At 38.6% G+C, this 16,492-nt stretch overlaps 1 protein-coding gene and 1 long non-coding RNA gene across 2 annotated transcripts; both read left to right on the forward strand.

Annotated features, from left to right (window-relative positions):
* Window positions 1-12,165: 12,165 nt before the first annotated feature.
* LOC104710986 (uncharacterized) lies at window positions 12,166-13,538 on the forward strand. The gene is made up of 5 exons (XR_755165.3): window positions 12,166-12,364; window positions 12,723-12,830; window positions 12,929-12,960; window positions 13,029-13,127; window positions 13,264-13,538. It is a non-coding gene; the product is annotated as an uncharacterized LOC104710986 (long non-coding RNA).
* A 1,589-nt stretch (window positions 13,539-15,127) lies between these two features.
* LOC104715278 (uncharacterized) lies at window positions 15,128-15,501 on the forward strand. The gene has a single exon (XM_010432697.2). The coding sequence runs from the start codon at window positions 15,138-15,140 to the stop codon at window positions 15,489-15,491; it is 354 nt and encodes a 117-aa protein (XP_010430999.1). The 5' UTR covers window positions 15,128-15,137; the 3' UTR covers window positions 15,492-15,501.
* The last annotated feature ends 991 nt before the right edge of the window (window positions 15,502-16,492 follow it).

The raw sequence follows: 16,492 nt of genomic DNA on the forward strand, positions 1-16,492 counted from the left end.
CTTTACATCGACCGTTACAATTTCTTGCATCTCCGTCAAACCCCTAACAGTGTCGAGCGATGCACACCCTGCATCGATCCATGCAGTCGCGAAAAACATCGCTGAACATGATCTCCTCCGACTCTTCTCGGCTTGGGATGCCAGAAACGCCTTCCAAAGGCCAAGAACACCACGACAGACACTCACAAACATGCACTCAAGCAATCAACAATCAAAATCATACAAAACAAACGTCTAATCGCTCAGATCAGCCATGGTCACGCACTCACCTTTGAGAATAACAAATCTGTTTCTAAAACCCACGAAAATAGTCTCCTAGCAAACTCCTCTAACATCGTCAGCCTCAGATCTCCACTCCCACAGACAGATCGCTCAGAAATAGGCAAGGAACTTCACTTGGAACTCACAGGAAATTTTTTTTTGGAACTTTTAAAGCTATAGGGAGAAAAAGTGGCTGAAACCCTACAAGGAAGTCGAGTTTCCAATTAAATACCTAAGCCCTAAGGTTTCCAAAACCCAAAACACGTCAACCCGTGCATGTCACTTAAGTTGTCCCGCAAAAGTGTACCTTGTGTCGACCGATGCAACCTTGTATCGATTGATGCACATCCAAAAACTGGAATTCTGTTTCACGAGCATTAAAATTCTTTCCCACCAGCATAGACTCGTCCTCGAATCTAGAACAACCATCAGCTAAAGACTCACGTGCAACCATCACCACAGCCCGCAGTTAGACTGATCTATAGAGGTTACGTTTAGGCGATTGCCTCACGTTTGAGGCATTATTTGCTCTCGACATTCCTTACTCATAGGTCTCAATCTTGAGTTTTTTTTGGCTCCTCATCAGGCCTTAGCATGCATGCCATAATGTTGGCTCATCATCGGGCCTAAGCCAGCATGCCATAATATATAAAGAAAACCCAATATTCGTCATTTGGGTTGCCACCCTACAACGTGCCCCCTGATCGTCATCCAATGTCAATATACCAACTATACTCCCAAGCCAAAAAGTCTCAGAATATGACGGTACTAGGAGAACTAAAGTTCAACAAAGAGTCGTTCAGGACTAACTGTCCTTAGAGCAAACAATTTTGAACACGTCTGAGTCCTATCCCTAACTAGGTCTCCCTCCTATGACTCTAAAATCCGCCATCAAGGCCATATACTCGCCACCAAGGCCCATGACCACTAAAAGTGGACATATTCTAACTCACATAAAACTTTTTATTTTTAAAACTATCCACTTTTAGAATCTTTCCACTTCCAGGAAAACAAGCTTCACGGAATCACGTATGCCAAACACCACCTCATCTTGATACTTAGTCGCACAACCAACCATCCCTACGCGACCAAGTATCAGGAGAGATGGAATGGAATACTCCATTCGTCTCCAACCACAAACTTCACCGCACCAAAATCCACAACAGCAATTGGGACTAGGCTAGACAAGCACAAACCTCGACTTGCTTCTTAAAACACTTCTTGAACATTTCCTTCATCCTTGCCTCTTGCTGCCAAGTCTACTCCTCAACACCATCACTGTCCCAAAGAACTTTCATCAAAGGAACCTTCTTCCTACGAAGTTCCTTGAACCTCCTCTCGAGAACCCTCATTGGTCTCGCCTCTAAAGTCATATAGGGCTGAAGATCCTCGAGAATCTTAGCCAACAACTGATCATCCTTGTGAAGACACTTCCGCAACATTGACACATGGAAGACCTTATGGAACACACACATAAGATCAGATAACTCTAGCGTATAAGCTACCTGTTTCACCTGCTCAACCACTCTGAACGGACCCCCATACCTTGGACTCAACTTAGTCACTTATAATGACCTGTTCGGACCCTGCAACATGGCCATGTTGAGATAGACCCTGTCTCCAACCTGAAACTCAAGATCCTTCCTTCTCTTCTCAGCATAACTCCTCTACTGATCTTAAACCTCCTTCATGTCAGCTTCAAAATCTGAATCTTCTCCGAGGTCTCCTGAACAAAACTCACACCATATATGCTCCTCTCCCTGACCTGCGTCCAGCATAATGGTGTACGACAAGGCCTCCCGTACAACGCCTCATAAGTAGTCATCCCAATACTCGCCTAGTAGCTGTTGTTGTAAGCAAACTCTACCAAGTTCAGGTGATTCGCCTAGTGGCCATCCTAATCCAGCACAAACATCCTCAGCAAATTCTCTTAAGTCTGGATCGTTCTCTCTGATTGTCCATTTGTTAGAGGATGGTTATGTGCTCGTATGCACAAAACACCGATACTCGCCAGCACCCATGCAATCTGACTATCTCCTTCACATACTTCTTAACCTAAACCCCTGTTCTATCGGTCCTTTTGATGGTCATAAAATGTGCAGACTTAGTTAACCGGTCCACAATAACCCAAATTGCACCAAAACTCCAAGTCACTCGCAATCCTACCACGAAGTCTATCGTGATCATGTCTCACTTCCACTCTGGGATGGGCAAACTCGAAAACAACCCGCTCGGAACCTGATGTTCAACCTTTACTGGCTGGCAAACATCGCATTTCACGACCCAACTGGCTACATCCTTATTCATCTTGACCCAATGATAGTACCATTTGAGGTCACGGTACATCTTAATCGCTCCTGGATGAATGGAGAAAATGCTCGCATGAGCCTTCCTCAAAATCTCCTGCCTTAACTCCTCATCCTTGGGCACGCAGATCCGACCGTGCACAAGAATGGTACTTAGAATCAAAATCTCTAAAGGCATTCACCAGCCCCAAATCCTTTTCCTGAGTTAAACACAATCTACTTAAAAGGCCTGCAACGACTAGAACAAATCCTCAAATTCCTCAACAATCTGGATTCCACAAACCGTATACAACCCCATTAACTCTGCCATAGGGATTGTCACGCCCCTTCTCGATCATCTTCCCTGCAAAAATGGCCGAGATCACGAGACTCCCTAAAGTTATTCATACTCCCTCAAATACCAACTTCCCTTCTGGACGTTCGAACACCACTCTACCTCGATGGCAATCCAAATGAACCTTGTGACGATGCAACCAATTCATCCCCAAGATAACATCATACAACTCCATACAACATCAAATATGCTGGCCTCTACTACCCCGCTATCTGAATATCAACAAACCTCGCCCATCCAAGGACTCTAAGATAATCACCTCCTACAACTCTAACAACCCCTGCTCGCTCTCCGCGATCTCCTCTGATATTGGTGCTCATGGCGCACTCTGGTTAGTGAAGCAATGAGTTGCTCTAGAATCTAACGTGACGTGGGACCTAAACCCACCCACCAATAAAATCCCTACACGTACCTCATGTGATAAGAACCCTAACACTTTATCAAAGACATTCATAAAATCTGAAATACTAGAATTCACTAAGTCTTAATCTTAGAAGTTATACATGTGATCTCGTCGGCACTGGTTCCACCGGTCTCCACGGTTGCCACCGCCATCTGCTGCAACTTTGGACACTTGGGCTTGATGTGCCCAGATTCCTTGCAGTGGTAACACACTCGAGCTATTGTCAAAGCTGCCGTCGGGCCACTTCTCTATGGACAGCTTGCCACCACCATATCCAAGCTACTGTACCCAAAGCATCCTGCACTGCTTGGTTTCTACGTAGCCTCCCACTTTCTCTGGGTTCCCTACGTAGGCTTCCCGTCCTTGCCAGAACCTCCATGATGCTGAGTACTCCTCGGCTGAACCGCTGGACTGACCATCATGGCATGTGCCTGGATGTCCTCCTCGATCTCAGCTGCGGTCTCAACTAACTCCGCTCTCGTGGCGTAACTCCGCCCTCTGCATTGGACCTTCAAGTCATCACAAAGCGCCCTCATGAATGATATATCATGGTTTTTAGGTGTTTTTAGCCATGATATAAGTATTATCTATAGAGTCTTTTTGGTGTTTTTAGAGTCTTTTGAGTCTTTATAGGATTTAACATGGATGAGAGCTTAATGGAGCTAAATAGGAGGATTTGGAGCATAATCAAGCATTGAGGCTGAGTTACAAAGTTGGAAGACGAAATTTAGAGAGTGCATCGATCGACACACTGATAGCATGGATCGATGCTAGGCCAAATACGAAATTGGAAGTTTTCCCACAAGTTTTGAAGATTTACAAAGTTGCTCCAAAGTCTTCCATATTTGCATCATTGGTCCCTGGCCGTTTTTAGGAATATAAATAGGATTTTTATGGTCATTGTTTAGACATAAACTTTATTTTTCCCTGCAACTTTTGAGAGCAAAACCCTGTGAGAGATTTTAGAGAGTTTTTGTAAAGAAGAATCAAGACTCCTTCAGAGAAGATTCAGAACTCCTTTTCTTCTACTTTTAATCTCTTAATGCTATCTATTTTATTCATGATTTGTGTTCTTACAATTATGTCTGAGTAGATCTGCTTGTTAGGTTTAGGGTTTCTCATTAGAGATTTCATGGATTGTTAGATCTGTTAAATTTGGATTCATTATCTTTCTTGTTCTTCATCATAGGTTGTTCTTAATGCTAGATCTTTGATTAGTCATCCGAATTTAGATCTTAGGATTATTAATTGATATGAGAATATAATTGATTTTCCTGATAAAACCTTTTGATGAGCAAAATTATTTCTTGCAAAGAGATTTGATTTAATAATTTTGTGAACAATCTACACTTGTTTTTAAAGCTGATTTATTACCTAGAATTTTGCAAAGAGATTTGGATTTTCTGGTTTTGAATTTAGATAATATTTGCAGTGAGAACTAATTTATTTTACAATTGTGTTTAAAGTTCAAGAACGGTGCTTAATTGTTGAATCCTGCTTGTTTAATTAATTGATATGATTTTCCATGATTTCCTGAGAATTTCCCTAGGCCTAGCGTTTAATCCTTCTGAATTTTACAACTCTTTTATTTTCTGTTTTGCATTGCTATTTAAATTACAATTTCTGTTTAGCATAATTAAAAGAATAATAAGTCTATTGTGTGAATCTAGAGTTCTTGTGGATTTGATCCCTAAGTACTACAATTGATCTCTTATTTTGAGAGAGTAGCTCAGGGTTAAATTTGAGCATATCAAATTTTGGCGTCGTTGCCGGGGACTCTTTTGATTCACCATTAGATTAAAATCTTTGATTTTGTCTAAATTTTTCTTTTTCTGTTTTACTCACACGCTTTTGTTTCTTTTCTCTTGTGTGTTTCAGGTACATGCCTAAGCCTAGCACCAGGAAAAATCCTACTGGTCCAGTTGTTAAGCTTACAAACCAAGAGTTAGGACAACTAGAGCGTGAAAACACCAAAGCAGCCAAATCAGCAAAGATGGTCAACCCAATAATACTGAGACCTGATGAGGCTAGAGTTTTGAGAGATCAAGAGGGTCATGTGCGCAACGAACAAGGCCAAAAACTTGATGTCTATGGACGAGTTATTCAGGAAGAACTCGTCGTGGCCGATGGGAATGCAGATGGCGTTGATCGACGCAACAATGGCATCGATCGACGCAACCAGGAAGGCATCGATCGACACAATGCTGGCATCGATCGATGCAATGCCAGAGCCGATGCGGAGAATGTTCAGAGGCGACGGGACAACAATGGAGAACTTGTCAAGACTATTGCAGACTTCAACAGACCAGACTTGTTCTACGAGAACCTCTCCGCAATTGTCCCTCCTCCATTCCTAAAGAATGACTTTGAGCTGAAGCCTGCCTACTTCGCTCTTGTTGGACAAAGGCCATTCCAGAACTTGCCAAATGAGAAACCTCTAGACCACATAGAGCACTTTGAGGATATAGTCACAAGCATCAAGGCTAATGGAGTCACTGAGGACTACCTCTACTGCAAGCTTTTCCCTTACTCTCTTGCTGGGGAAGCTTCTCATTGGCTAAGGCAGCTGAAACCATGATCTCTGACAACCTGGCATGACATCAAGGTGGCATTCTTGAACTACTTCTATGATGATGCCATGTCTGATGAGCTGAGGATCAAGCTCTCCACCTTTAGACAAGGACCAACTGAATCTTACAAAGCTGCTTGGGTAAGATTCAAAGCATACCAGAGAGATTGTCCACATCATGGGTTCTCAGAGGTGCAGTGGTATTGATTGGAGGTATCAGATGGCTTTGGATGCAGCTAGTGATGGGAACTTCAAGACAAGGTACCCAGATGACGCTGAAAAGTTGATAGAAAGGCTAGCATCCAGCAACAGTACCAAGAATGCAGACTTAGAGCGGAAAAGAGCACATGAGGGCAATGGTTCAAATCAGTTTGCTGCAGTGAATGCTAAGTTGGATACAGTGCATAATCTTCTTGTGGGAAAGAAGTCTGTCCATTTTGCTGAAGATGTTGAGACTTTTGAGCCAAAGCCAGAGATTACAGAAGATGTCAACTATGTGTATGGAGCTGGGTATCAAAATCAGAGATTTGGTCAGAAGAATTCCTTCACAGGAAATCCAAGCAACAACTTCACAAGGAACTATGGATCTTCTTCTTACCAACCCCTCCCTCCACCCAATTCAGAGAGCAAGATGGAATCAATGGTTGAACAGATTCTTCAAGGTCAGCAGAAGTTAACAGTAGACTTCATTGGAAAGATTGATTCTATTTACACTGAGCTGACTGGGAAGTTTGATGCATTGAATACTCATGTCAAGAAGCTGGAGAATCAAGTGATTCAGACTGCTGGGTCTGTTAAAAGACAAGAGGAACTTCTTTCTAGAAGAACTGAGAACCCCAACCATGCTTGTAATGCGAATTTGGTGAAGGAAGTAGACGATGATACGGTAGTGGATGTTGCATCGACCGATGCAGCTGCAAAGCATCGATCGACACAACCCTCAGTGGTCGTAGAAGAGTTGACTTTGCGAGACAGCATCGATCGATGCAACTCTAGCATCGACCGATGCAACGTCGAGACCGAGAAGGGAGTTACGAAAGCTCCGATTCCAGTTGCTGAGAAAGCATACAAGCCTAAGGTTCCTTTTCCTAAGCCTAGGAGGTCTAAGTAGGAGATTGAAGAAGCTAGATGCAAAGCTATGATGGATAAGGTGATGATAGAGATGCCTTTGATTGATGCTATCAAGTTTTCTCCTAGTATTAAGAGATATGTGAAGAGGATAATCACTAATGGTTTGAGCCCTGAGGAAGGAGTTTTGCTTACCAAGGATGTCAGCTCAATTTTGTTGAACCAGCCTGCTCAGAGGAAGAAAGAGAGGAAAGAGAAAGTTGTTGTCTCTAAGAAAGTGAGTGCAGTGATTCAGAGTAAGATTGCAGAGAAGCTACTAGATCCTGGAAGCTTTGTGCTTGATTGCTCAATCTCAGCATGAAGGTTTTCACACTCACTCTGTGATCTTGGTTCTAGTATTAACTTGATGCCCCATTCTGTTGCTGTGAGACTTGGGATGAAAGATTTCAAGCCAACTAAAATCTCTCTTATCTTAGCTGATCGGTCCAGAAGGATTCCTGAAGGTGTCTTAGAGGATGTTCCAATCAAGATTGGAGATTGCATGATTCCCACTGACTTTGTGGTGTTGAAGTATGACAGAGAGCCTAGTGATCCTCTCATCTTAGGACGCTCTTTCTTGGCTACAGCTGGTGCAATCATTGATGTGAAGAAGGGACACATAGCTCTGAATGTAGATGATTTGGTTATGAACTTTGAGTTGGACAAGCTGAGAAAGGCTCCCACTATTGATGGTCAGACATTTTCTGTGGAGATAGCTTCTGATGATAATCCGCTAATAGAGCTTCTTGGAGACATTACTGCTGTGTATGTCAAGTAGTTGGAGACTGTTGAGAAAGTGAGTGAGCAAGCTGTTGAGTTTGAAGATTGGAGTGGAGATCATCTAATCAATACTAGAGATCATGATGAGGTTCTGATCCATGAAAAGTCGCTGGTAAATGACGGTTTTGTAATGGAAACATGAATTGCTGAGGAAAGCTGCAAAAACGTTGAAGAAACACGAGTTACAGGCCAAGCATCGATCAATGCAGCTGTTGCATCGATCGACACACCTTCCAGAATCGGCTCGGACTTGTCCAAAACCAAAGATTCTCGCGGTCGATCCTTAGCTGCAAGTCCTAGACCCGTTGTAAAGCTGAAATCTCACTATTCCATAGTCCATAACCCAGAGGTAAGGCAAAGGTATGCATCTTCTTCACCTAAACTTTCTCCTATCATCAATCAGAATTTGAAAGGTACAAAAACTGTTGTCCAGTTAACCAAGCCGCGAGATTATCGTAGAGCGCTTGTTTCTTCTGTTGATGATTTTGTAGGAAATAAAAGAAGCAAAAACGTCCCTAAGTCCCGCCCTGGTCTTGTTCCTCATGTCCCTTGTAGACCTCATTCATCTGCTGCCTACACACCACCTTGGAGGAAGAGGACATCCTCTCAGAAGTATTCACTGCCATGTTCTGATCCACTGGATGCCTGAGATCCGACACAGTCAAGCTAATGACTGAAAACAAGCGCTTAGTGAGAGGCAACCTACTGGTAGGTTTATCTTTTTCATTTTTCTTTTGATTTTCATTTATTTTATTTTATTCGCCAATCTCTTACTTGATAGCACTGGGGACAGTGTTGTTTAAGTCTGGGGGAGGCAGTTACTAACTACATTTTTGTTTTTGAGAGTCAGAAAAAAAAATGGTTTTATTGAGTCAAAATTTTGTTGGGAACTATGATTTTTTCTTTTTAGTGTATTGCCTTGGTTGATTAATGCTGCAGATTGGATCCACAAATCCGACTAATGAAAAATCCAATGGCTGATCAGTGAACCAGAGACATCCGAATTTCCAACAGAATCCATAAAAGCTTGAGGTAATTTCTGTACTTTTCTTTTTACCTCATCAAGGAGATTGATTTTCATAGAGCTTGACTCCTTGTTCATACCTGACAAGTAAGACTTCAGAAAGAAAATGGTACTCCTCTCCCTTATTCATGTTAAGAAAAATCCTGAGAGCTTTGTTAAAAAAAAAAGAGAATAAAAGATGAGATGATTTTGATCAGTTTAGAGAGGTAGGTAAATTACCTGTGACCTCATTATTCTACTCTTGAGTCAAATGATCATACAAAGCTTGGAAGCGAGGGGTAGGTATATTACCGATGACCCCATTATTCGCCTACAACTTTGAGAAAAAAAAAAACAAAGCAAAGCTCTAAGGAATATTAAAAAGAATAAGTATGGGAGAGAGAAAGAGTACCACATGTGGTAAAAGATATGTCTTGCTTGTTATGGTATTGTACGGGAATGAGTCTAGAAGGTTCTTGATATTAATCAAATTGATGAGACTCACCGATGAAAGCTTAATGGAGGAAGTGGTGGAATTTGGTTTGAATTTGGGATGCTATGAAAGTCAACGGAGAATTACATGGTGGTTCAATTTGGATTTATCTGCTAAGCATGTGGATTAAGGTTTGGATGATCATGGCATTACTTTAAAAAGAAAATGAGTTCCTGCGTTTTCAAACCTCTTTCATAGATGAAGTTTATGTTTTGCTTGAGGGCAAAGGCTAAGTCTGGGGGAGTTGATATATCATGGTTGTTAGGTGTTTTTAGCCATGATATAAGTCTTATCTATAGAGTCTTTTTGGTGTTTTTAGAGTCTTTTGAGTCTTTATAGGGTTTAACATGGATGGGAGCTTAATGGAGCTAAATAGGAGGATTTGGAGCATAATCAAGCATTGAGGCTGAGTTACAAAGTTGGAAGACGAAATTTAGAGAGTGCATCGATCGACACACTGATAGCATCGATCGATGCTAGGCCAAATACAAAATTGGAAGTTTTCCCACAAGTTTTGAAGATTTACAAAGTTGCTCTAAAGTCTTCCATATTTGCATCATTGGTCCCTGGCCGTGTTTAGGAATATAAATAGGATTTTTATGGTCATTGTTTAGACCTAAGCTTTATTTTTCCCTGCAACTTTTGAGAGCAAAACCCTGTGAAAGATTTTAGAGAGTTTTTGGAGAGAAGAATCAAGACTCCTTCAGAGAAGATTCAGAACTCCTTTTCTTCTACTTTTAATCTCTTAATGCTATCTATTTTATTCATGATTTGTGTTCTTACAATTATGTCTGAGTAGATCTGCTTGTTAGGTTTAGGGTTTCTTATTAGGGATTTCATGGATTGTTAGATCTGTTAAATTTGGATTCATTATCTTTCTTGTTCTTCATCATAGGTTGTTCTTAATGCTAGATCTTTGATTAGTCATCTGGATTTAGATCTTAGGATTATTAATTGATATGAGAATATAATTGATTTTCCTGATAAAACCTTTTGATGAGCAAAATTATTTTTTGCAAAGATATTTGATTTAATAATTTTAGTGAACAATCTAAACTTGTTTTTAAAGCTGATTTATTACCTAGAATTTTGCAAAGAGATTTGGATTTTCTGGTTTTAAATTTAGATAATATTTGCAGTGAGAACTGATTTATTTTACAATTGTGTTTAGAGTTCAAGAACAGTGCTTAATTGTTGAATCCTGCTTGTTTAATCAATTGATCTGATTTTCCATGATTTCCTGAGAATTTCCCTAGGCCTAGCGCTTAATCCTTCTGAATTTTACAACTCTTTTATTTTCTGTTTTGCATTGCTAATTAGAATAACAATTTCTGTTTAGCATAATTAAAAGAATAATAAGTCTATTGTGTGAATCTAGAGTTCTTGTGGATTTGATCCCTAAGTACTACAATTGATCTCTTAATTTGAGAGAGTAGCTCAGGGTTATATTTGAGCATATCAATGAACTTCCTAATCTGAGACTTCTCAGACTCCATCGCTCGGACCCTATACATAAAAAGGTGACTGAACTCCACATCAAGCTCACAAACCGTTTAAGTCCCCCAAGACAACTGCAAAAACTGCACTTCCGTACGGTCTAGTCCCCTCCGAGGGAAATACTTGTGGTTGAACTCCTCCACAAAACCAACCTAATTCATCTCCCTCTACGCCCTCTTGGCCGCCACTGACCTCCACCAGAAGTGAGCATCGTCTGCCAGGTGGTGGACCCCTATGTCCGCCCGATACTCCTCAGGACATCTGAGAGACTGGAAGTTAAGTTCCGGCCTCGTCCTCCATACATTGGCCACAGTAGGGTTGGTACCACCCGAGAAACGCTCCATACTGATCCTATCCATCTCCCTCAGCATGCTGACATACTGAGAATGACCTCCAGCATCAGCAGTCCTTGGCTGTTGCACCTCCGCTGCTACTGGCTGCACCACCGGAGCCTGCGCCGGTATAACTCTTGGCAATCACTCCAACAACTGCGCCAACAAGCCCGCTTAGTTAACATCTCCACCAGGGGCTCCACCTACTGCGACCCCCGCACCCGAAATTCCAGCACCACTGGGCCAACTTGGCACCGACACCACCCACACCGGCTCCACCAGCGTCTACGGCCCCATCAATACCACCACCGGCCACACACACGGACCCATCCTGGAATGTTTGTGGCTCGTCGACGCTCTCTGCCGTCATACTCTGATCCATGGTGACACTAGCAACTGGACCTCTGCCGCTGCCACGACCACGTCCGCGTCCACGACCAACGACAACACCACTTCCAACCTATCTACACTACCATGAACAAATGGCTAAGAAAACAATCCAAAAACCGTACACATAAAGCACAAAAATCAACCGATGCAATCTGCCAAATCTCTAGATGCGTCGACCAATGCACTCTTTGCATCGACCTCGTAGCGTCTCCGTTAAATACTTAGCTGCATCGATCGATGCACACCTTGCATCGCTCGATGCAGTCGTGCAAAGCATCACCGAACACAATCTCCTCCGACTCTTCTCGGTTCTGTGATGCCATAAACATCTTCCAAAGGCTAGGAACACCACGAAAAACACTCAAAACGAGCACTCAAGCAATCAACAACCAAAATCACACCAAAAAACATCTAATCGCTTAGATCAGCCATGGTCATGCACTCACCTTTGAGAATGACGAATCTGATTCTAAAACTCACAAAAATAGCCTCCTAGCAAGCTCCTCTCACGTCCTCAGCCTCAGATCTTCACTGCCAGGGATAGATCTTCACTCTCACAAACAGATCTCTCGGAAACAGGCAAAGAACTTCACCAGAACTCACAGAAAAAACTCTCTGGAACTTTTAAAGCTATAGGAACGAAAAGTTGCTGAAACCTTACAATATATTGATCGATACACATCCCAAAATCGGAATTCTGATTCACAGACATTACAATAATTAACTATAGATGGTGTCATTGATCAGGCTTTTTCCATAGTGGATCCCATTCGTATAATAGGCAGCTGTGATTTTCTCCCTTGAGATTTGTGATATCTTCTAAATACTTCGTATTGGCAATTCTACGCCACTACTGTTTTGTTCCTTCCCGACGCTATGCTTATCATGGGTATGTCTCAAATTTTGAAATTTTCCTAATTTTTAGATCTTTGAGATTTCATATGCTTTGATCTATACAGTTTCATGCTTCTGATTGAGATTTGCCAGGTTCTGGGAATCAAATAGTGAAACGATGATTGCAACGGGTGAATGAACTTTATAACGTGTCACCTTGTGCTTTTTAGTCAAAAGTCTTAATCTTTTTTTGTAGAAGTTATTGTCTTTGCTCTTTCTTCTTGATGGGTCGGTCTTATATGTTTGTGTTTCTTTGGTTATAACAATGTTTGTCTTTTGGATTTCATAGTGTCTTGACTTTCTGGAGACATTATATTGATCTTTAAGATCCTTTAGCTTTCTTAAATTTTCAGGTCACAGATTTGGTGGTCTCCTTATGTGAGACACTGGGTGATTCTTCATCTATGAAGTGTTTGGCTGAGACACCAAAGAAAAAAGAACAAATATGACTGAGATGTTGGGTATGGTGCTCAAGCCCTATTTTGTGACAAATTAAAAGTGCTTATGTGCATTATTAGAAGAATTTGTGATATCTTCTTGATTTGGTTTGGTTTTTCAGGTGCTACCCATTACTCCATCAAAGTGGCCCAGGTAAACGATTGTTAAACCTTATCCTCATACTTATTTTTAAATGTTATTCCCTTATTTGATTATTGCAGTGGATGCTTCAAACTTCTGGGGCAACCACTTACATGAAATCCATTGGAGAGGACAAATACAGAGAGGGAATGAAGGATGCTACAGTAGCTGGTGTCAATGTAAGTCTTCTTTAGGTTTATTAGTTATTGGTGTTTGGTTTTGCTTTAAGTCCATGTTTATATCTGCTTTTGATTATTCTCTTAATAAGATGTCCTTTTGTTGAGTTGTATTGAGGTTTGTCTCCCTCTTTTGCAGGTTGCTCATTGTAAATCTTTCTGCTGCAAATAACGTGTGGTGGATAACATCCATGTTGTACTTTATTTATTAAGTGGAATCTTATAGAATAGTCATGTGGTATTTAACATCCATGTTGTACTTTATTTATTAAGTGGAATCTTATAGAATAGTCATGTGGTATTTAACATCCATGTTGTTTCTCCTTTACGTTCTTTGCTTTTAATTTTGTGTACCAAATCAATTTGTGTGACCTGTTTTTGTTGGGTATATTGTAATCTTCTTTATTGAACAAATCGACCCTGCAGATATTTGGATAAACTAAATTGTATGATTTCAAACCAAGAAAAAGGAATTGACAATCTGCAACAAGTTTTCATTCGATTAATTTGGTTCCTTTTTACAATTATATTTTCTATTTTTTAGTCTTTCGAATTATGGTAAGATTATAATATTATTTGTCAAATTACTGATGTTATATTTGAAATCATGTGTAATTGCAAGTAATTATATGAAATAAATAATAATAATAATTCAGTTATAAATACGACAACAATAAGTTTTATAATGTAGAAAACTCATACTAATTTCATTCTACAAAAAGAAAACATCTCTATATTATTATTATTATTTTTAAATTAATACATAATTTTTGTAGTACGGGTTAATTATTTTATTCACTTTTATACATTAAAGTTGAACTTAAATTATTTAACAAATAACTATATGAATCTTGGATTTAAATATATCAATGTTAAAAATGTTAATAAGATACGTCGATTAAAGTATAAAAACAAAATTATTAAATAATATTTATTACGATTATAATTATATTGTTCAACCATTTAAAAAAAAAAAAAAAACTTTACAATTTATGTTGTCTACTATGTAATTATTTAAAAGAAAACATTTGTGAGACATAAAATTTAGATTAAAGTACAAAATAAAAAATATAGGTAGATGAATTCAAGTATCAAGCTTTTACTAATTTGGATAAGGATTGACTATACGATAGGTAATTAACGACTTTGGAACGGGCACTTTAAAAATTTTGGTATTTTTGGAAATAATTATATAGTTTTTGAAAATTATAATTTTTTGAATAATTTCAACTAACTAAATAAAAAAGATCAATAGAGAACTCATGTATACCATCTAAATTTCTTACCCAATCTCTTTAGTAAATATTGTCTAACGAGTAATTATTTAAAAGAGAACGAACATAAGACAAAATATTCTAATGGATACAGAACGAGACAGGATGAGACGAGACGAGACTAGATGAAACAAGATGAGATGAGACAAGATGAGACGGGACGAGAGGTGAGGAGATGGGACGGGACTGGACGTGTTTCCAATTCTAGAATAAATAAGTTTATGTTTACTTTTTTAATTTAAATGAAAATAACGCATATGTATTATAGCACCCGTGTACGCACATGTAATATATTACCCATGTTAATATAATTTGTCATTTACGAATTTAAAATTATATGAAAAAAATTTGTCCCGTGCTACTGCACGGGTTACTACCTAGTGTGTTATTAAATTTAGTTTTTTTATTTATTAATTAAACATTCTAGACTCGAACCTGCAAAGTCAAAAATATTCTAATAACTTTTCTGTAACCACTCGGATATACAAATCTATTATCATTAAGTTTAGTTATTGTAGTCAAACAAAAATAATTTTTTTACCGTATATATATAGTAATATATATACATGATTTTCAAATTTCTTGCACCCTTTCTCAGAAAGGTAACATGTAATAGAAAAAAAAAAATCAGATTTTCTACCCAAACAAACAACCATACAAAATTATAAATACACAGTGACAATTTTTTATGTTTCCGATAAACACAAAGTTATACAAACACTAAACAACAAGCGGAATCATGCAAAGAATGTGGGCGACGATCATGTTTACTTTGATAGTTGTACTATCAATATCTATACAAACAAAGGGTAACGAACGAAATGATACTGTCGGTGCTCCATCGTCTGCAGTACTAGCACCTCAATCAGAGGACGGATTATTACCTAATCCTCTGTCTTGTTTGTCTGACGTAAAAACAATTCCGGATTGTGTAAAAGCAGTGAAGCACTTCAAACTTATAACTGTCACAAAGAACTGTTGTGTCATCCTACTAAATGTTCCGGAGGATTGTTTCGGATATATATTTCCTATTCCTCTCATCTATCGTATTCTGCTCAAGATTGCCTGCAAACTATTAGGTCACATTCCATAAGATTTTTGTATTCTTTACTAATTAAGGGTTTGAATAAATTTCATAAGCTGATTTATAAACAAGTCAATGAAAATATGATTTCTTAAATATATCTGCACATATATATATATATATATATATTAATCTTTATGATGATAACATATATAATTCATGGACAAATTTTAATAAGTTGTGGTTGGTACAGATCTATGATTTATTTGTAGCTCTTTATCATTACAGATCGATATATATATATATAATCTTTATGATGGTAACATATATAATTCATGGACAAATTTTTATAAGTTGTGGTTGACAGATTTATTTGTAGCTCTTTATCTTTACAGATCGACATAGTTAAAATTCATATATTGTTTGCAGATTATTTACTGTATATATAATTTTTACTAATTTTTGTTTCACATGTTGTAAAATCAATTCGACAAATTTATTTGAACATTATTAAACTTTAATCCTTCCAGGTTAAAATATTCATTTTAGTATTGGATCACAAACAAAGCATTCAATACAAGAATATTGAGTATTAATAACACTAGAATATAGCGATTAACATAGTTATGCTATGGTTTCCTTAGCTGGAAATATGTTATAGCGTTTCTTTAAATGTAAATGCTATAATTAAGTTATTCTTTAAAATTGAAAAATGGTGTATGTTTTTTTAATCTAAAATTTGGACAGACAACATAGTAAACGCTATGTGATTGAATACAGGGAAAATTTTCTAATTGCCCGCACCCAATACGGGGAAATTTTTTCTAGGGGGGTGTATTCAAACCATGATTTTGAAGAATTTGATGTGATTTAAGAAATTTAGAATTTTGATAGATTTTAGAGAAATTCATATGATTTTCTGTAAAATTCTTTCAAATCCCACCTAAAACCATAAGATTTGGATTTTTGTATTTTTAACTAAACAAATCCTCCAGAATCCTTCGGAATCCTAAAAATTATTAAAATCCTAATCCACAAAACTGTTTTGAATAACAATGGATTTTAAAGTA

This window comes from Camelina sativa, chromosome 9 (assembly GCF_030686135.1).
Source record: "Camelina sativa cultivar CO46 ecotype springtype chromosome 9, ASM3068613v1".
Classification (NCBI taxonomy): Eukaryota; Viridiplantae; Streptophyta; class Magnoliopsida; order Brassicales; family Brassicaceae; genus Camelina; species Camelina sativa.